General features: G+C 36.8%; 1 protein-coding gene across 1 annotated transcript; it reads left to right on the plus strand.

Annotated features, from left to right (window-relative positions):
- The first annotated feature begins 4,824 nt into the window (after positions 1-4,824).
- LOC110140563 (small ribosomal subunit protein uS8-like) lies at positions 4,825-5,257 on the plus strand. The gene has a single exon (XM_070458437.1). The coding sequence runs from the start codon at positions 4,864-4,866 to the stop codon at positions 5,254-5,256; it is 393 nt and encodes a 130-aa protein (XP_070314538.1). The 5' UTR covers positions 4,825-4,863; the 3' UTR covers position 5,257.
- The last annotated feature ends 743 nt before the right edge of the window (positions 5,258-6,000 follow it).

Here is a 6,000-nt window from a genome sequence, read left to right on the forward strand (position 1 = left end):
TGTGGGGGATCAAACTGATGTGCCCTGCATTGCAAAGTAGATTCTTACCCACTGGATCACCAGGGAAGCCGCTTCACTTCTTTTTTTATCACTGAGTATTTCATCATATGAATATACCACTGATGATTTATTTGACTCTTGAAGCATATCTTGTTTAACTCATGCGAATCCTGGGTAAACTTTGTGTACAAATTTTCTGCAAACATGGGGATAAATAGCAAACTACTAAGAGTGTGATTGCTGGATCTTACTATACAAAGTAAGAGTCTGTTTTCTTGATGGAAATCTCCTATCTTTCATTATTGGGATACCAAGTTCCTTTCCCCTCAGTAGTAACTCAGGATTATATCCACATCTTCACCAATATTTTGTGTTCAAGTGTTTTGAATTTAAGCCATTTATGACTGTCACCTGATGCCTCATGGCTGTTTTATTTTCCATTTCCCATTGACATTTGATGTTGAGTACGTTTTCATATAGCCTGTATCTTTTCAATATATCTTCTTTGGGAAACTGTTTATTCAGACATTTTGCCTATTTTTAATTAGGTTTTATTCTTCATACTATTGAGCTTTAATAGTTCTTTGGATATGTTGGATACCATATCATTTATCACATAGGAGTTTTGCAGAGATTTTTTCCCCTGCACCCTGGCTTGCCTTTTCGTTCTCTTAACACCATCCTCCTCAGAGCAAGGTGTTTTTTTCCTTTCTATGAAGTGAAATTCTACCTTTCTGTTTTCTTTTACAGAACCTTGCATTTTGTGTTATATTTGAAAATTCATCAAAGAACCCAAAGTCACCTACATTTCCTTCTTTATTATTTTCTAGGAGTTTATTGCTTTTGCATTTTACATTTATTTATTTATTTTTTTAAACTATGAAATATTTTATTTTTTTTTCCATTTATTTTTATTAGTTGGAGGCTAATTACTTTACATCATTGCAGTGGTTTTTGTCATACATTGAAATGAATTAGCCATGGATTTACATGTATTCCCCATCCCGGTCCCCTCTCCCTGCATTTTACATTTAGATCTAACAAATGTTTTGAAATTTTTTTTGAAATGTGTAAGGTCTGTGTCTACATTTGTTGTATGTCTGTGTGCATGTGTGTGCTTTATGTAACTATGCTTTATTTCCCGTGGTATTTGTTTAAAGGATATCCTTTTCATTTGAATTGCTTTTCCCTCTTGGTCCAAGTTTTGAGTGCGTTTGAGTACCTGGGTCCAAGTTCACTTGGGTCTGTAGGAAAGCAATTGATGAACCATTGATCTCAGCCTCTTATTAATTCCAGAAGCTATCTTTGTCATTGTATATGGATCCTTTCAGATATTTTACAGGGATAAGCATGTTATAGATTTGGCCACAGGACTCATGAAGGTGTTCCTTCTCAAGAAGTGAAAGTTACCTCTGTTAGTAGTTTGTAATCATCAATGGATGTTGGATTTTATCAAATCCTTTTTCATTTTCATTTACCTCTCTGTTCCTTTCTGATATTCATACTTTTTGTCTCCCTTTTCTTAGTTATCTTGACTAGATCTTTATCAGTGTTGCTAATCTTGTCAAGTAACCAAGAGTTAAAATTTTCTTCTCCATCAATATCCCACAATTATATTTTTCCCCTAATTTTTATTATCTTTTAAATTCTGCATCTTGGTGTTTTCCCAGTATATATGTTTCCTGGCATAAATTTCCCTCTAGGCACTGCTTTTGCTGCATCCCACATCTTTTGAAACATGTTTTTGCTTCATTTAGTTGAAGATAAATTTCCTTTTTCTTGAGACATCTTTGATCTTATGTATTATTTTAAGATTTGTTGGATCTCCATATATTGATGTGTTTTCCAGCTTTCTTGCTGTTATTGACATCTGTTTCTTTTTTATTGTTGTTATTATTTATATCTAGATAAATGTCTTTCAGGGGCTTCCTTGGTGGCTCAGTTGGTAAAGAATCCACCTGCAATGCGGAAGACCTGGGTTTGATCCCTGGGTTGAGAAGATCCCCTGGGAAAGGGAAAGGCTACCCACTTCAGTATTCTGGGCTGGAGAATTCCATGGACTATATAGTCCATGGGGTCGCAAAGAGTCAGACATGACTGAGCGACTTTCACTTTCATATAGTTTATATGATTTTTTTTTTTTCAGATTTGTTAAGGCATGTTTTATATCCCAGAGTGTGTGTTCTGTCTTGGTGAATGTTCCAGGTAAACTTGAGAATGTGTATTCTGTCCTTGTTGCATAAAGCATTCCATAAATTACAATTAAATTGTTTTATAGTGCTTATTCAGTTCAACTCTGTCCTTCCTGATTTTCTGCCTAATGAAATTTATAGCTTTTGACACGAGGGTGAGGATGTATGACTGTAATGATGGTTTCATGTATTTGTCCTTGCATTCTTTCAGGCCTTGCTTTATTTTGCTCCTTTGTTGTTCTGAGTGTACACATGAAGGATTCATTTGCCTTCTTGGAGAATGCAGCTTACTGTCATTATGTAAAGCTGCTTTTTATCTTAGGTTTCCTAGGTCTGAAATCTGCATAGTCTGAAATTGATATGCCAATGCCACCTTTCTTTTGATTAGTTTTGGCATGGTACATCTTTCTGTATCCCTTTACCTTTCATCTACCTGTGTGTTCATATTTAAAATGAGTTTTTTTGTATACAACATAAAATTAGAATTTTTAACATCTGACATTAGTGTATGTGTCTTTCATTTGTTTTGAGACTATTGGTGATTGAAGTGGTGATTACAGTTGGGTTAATATCTACCATACCTTCTACTGTTTCTGTTTGTTGCCCTGGCTCTTTTGTTCAATTTCCTTCCCCCTTTTTTCAACCTTCTCTGGCTTTAATTGGGCATTTTACCTGATTCTTCATTTTATCCTCTTTTACGCTACCAATTACATATTTAAAAAAAAAAAAACAACGTTTTTAGTAGTTGCTCTTGAGTTTCTGGTATACATTTAGAACTAACCCACATCCTCTGTCAAGTAACACTTGACTTCTGCAGTGGTTCTGCAGGTACCTCATACCAGACTATTCTCAATTCCCCCATCTCTTATTTCACTCCACAAGGATTTCATTAGCAATGTCATCGTTGTGTTTTTTCTTTTTTACATAAATTAGTTTTTACATTTGTTATATATAATATAAAAACTGTCTTCTTCAAGACAGAAATATAGATCAATGGAACAAAATAGAAAGCCCAGAGATAAATCCACGTACCTACAGACACCTTATCTTCGACAAAGGAGGCAAGAATAGACAATGGAAAAAAGACAACCTCTTTAACAAGTGGTGCTGGGAAAACTGGTCAACCACTTGTAAAAGAATGAAACTAGAACACTTTCTAACACCATACACAAAAATAAACTCAAAATGGATTAAAGATCTAAATGTAAGACCAGAAACTATAAAACTCCTAGAGGAGAACATAGGCAAAACACTCTCCAACATAAATCACAGCAGGATCTTCTATGACCCACCTCCCAGAATACTGGAAATAAAAACAAAAATAAACAAATGGGACCTAATTAAACTTAAAAGCTTTTGCACAACAAAGGAAACTATAAGCAAGGTGAAAAGACAGCCTTCAGAATGGGAGAAAATAATAGCAAATGAAGAAACAGACAGAGGATTAATCTCAAAAATATACAAGCAACTCCTGCAGCTCAATTCCAGAAAAATAAATGACCCAATCAAAAAATGGGCCAAAGATATAAACAGACACTTCTCCAAAGAAGACATACAGATGGCTAACAAACACATGAAAAGATGCTCAACATCACTCATTATCAGAGAAATGTAAATCAAAACCACAATGAGGTACCATTACATGCCAGTCAGAATGGCTGCTATCCAAAAGTCTACAAGCTATAAATGCTGGAGAGGGTGTGGAGAAAAGGAAACCCTCTTACACTGTTGGTGGGAATGCAAACTAGTACAGCCACTATGGAGAACAGTGTGGAGATTCCTTAAAAAACTGGAAATAGAACTGCCATATGACCCAGCAATTCCACTCCTGGGCATACACACCAAGGAAACCAGATCTGAAAGAGACACGTGTACCCCAATGTTCATTGCAGCACTGTTTATAATAGCCAGGACATGGAAGCAACCTAGATGCCCATCAGCAGACGAATGGATAAGGAAGCTGTAGTACATATACACCATGGAATATTACTCAGCCATTAAAAAGAATTCATTTGAATCAGTTCTAATGAGATGAATGAAACTGGAGCCCATTATACAGAGTGAAGTAAGCCAGAAAGATAAAGACCATTACAGCATACTAACACATATATATGGAATTTAGAAAGATGGTAATGATAACCCTATATGCAAAACAGAAAAAGAGACACAGATGTACAGAACAGACTTCTAGACTCTGTGGGAGAAGGCGAGGGTGGAAGGTTCTGAGAGAACAGCATTGAAACAAGTATACTATCAAGGGTGAAACAGATCAGCAGCCCAGGCTGGATGCATGAGACAAGTGCTCAGGGCTGGTGCACTGGGAAGACCCAGAGGGATGGGATGGAGAGGAAGGCAGGAGGAGGGATCAGGATGGGGAACACATGTAAATCCATGGCTGATTCATGTCAATGTATGGCAAAAACCACTACAATTTTGTAAAGTAATTAGCCTCCAACTAATAAAAATAAATGGAAAAAATAAAAAATAAATCAATTATAGAACAATCATAAAAAAATTGTCTTCTAATCTGCTTTCATCATTTGTATTCTTTTTATGAAGTTTTTTCTTTTTATGAATTTTGAACATTTCTTTCAAAGCAGGTTGACTGAACCCATAATTCCATGCGCTCGCCCCTCCCGTCCTCTTTCTGCCATCTTTCCGTGCCGCCAGAATGGTGCGCATGAATGTCCTGGCTGATGCTCTCAAAAGTATCAACAACACTGAAAAGAGAGGCAAACACCAGGTCCGTATTCGACCATGCTCCAAAGTCATCGTCAGGTTTCTAACAGTGATGATGAAGCATGGTTACATTGGCGAATTTGAAATTATTGATGATCACAGGGCTGGGAAAATTGTTGTGAACCTCACAGGCAGGCTAAATAAGTGTGGAGTGATCAGCCCCAGATTTGATGTGCAACTCAAAGATCTAGAAAAATGGCAGAATAACCTGCTCCCATCCTGTCAGTTTGGTTTCATTGTACTGACAACCTCAGCTGGCATCATGGACCGTGAAGAAGCAAGACGAAAACATACAGGAGGGAAAATCCTTGGATTCTTTTTCTAGGGATGTATATGTACAAATAAAATGCCCTAGGTGGGGAAAAAGAAAAGCAGGTTGACTAACATCAACTTCAACGTAATGACAAACACCCTCAATTTTTGTTTCAGAAAGTTCTTATTTATTTTTTAAGGATGATACTGCTTGATATAGAATCCTATACAGTTAAAAAAACTTTATTTTTGGCTCCCCTGGGTCTTTGTTGCTGCATGTGAGCTTTCTCTGGTTGAGTCCCGTAGGGATTTCTGTGTAGCTGTGGTGCATGGGCTTCTCATTGAAGTGGCTTCTCTTGTTGCAAAGCATTAGCTCTAAGGATGCAAGGGCTTAGTTGCCCTGAGGCACGTGGGATCCTCCTGGACCAGGGATCAAAGCTGTGTCCCCTGCATCGGCGGGTAGAGTCTTAACCATGGACCACCAGGGATGTTTCCCACCCCACCTACTCTAGATTCTGAAAATATATTCTTTTGCCTTTGATTTTTCTTTGCTTTGAATATGATATACTTTGGTCTCCATTTCAGGTGTTTTCATATTTAAAGTTCACTGAGCTTCATGGGTCTACCGTTGTTGTCTGTCGTAATTTTTGGAAAATCTCAGTGATTGTTAGTTATACCTTCTGTTTCTGTCTTTCTTTTCCTTCACTTACTATCATTATGTGTATTTTAAATCTTGTGTTAAAGAAGGTTATTCTGAGGTTTATGGATATTTTTCTTTCATTTTTGCATGTGTAATGCAAAACAACTTTTTTTTTCC

Source organism: Odocoileus virginianus, chromosome 3, assembly GCF_023699985.2.
Source record: "Odocoileus virginianus isolate 20LAN1187 ecotype Illinois chromosome 3, Ovbor_1.2, whole genome shotgun sequence".
In the NCBI taxonomy this organism is placed as follows: Eukaryota; Metazoa; Chordata; class Mammalia; order Artiodactyla; family Cervidae; genus Odocoileus; species Odocoileus virginianus.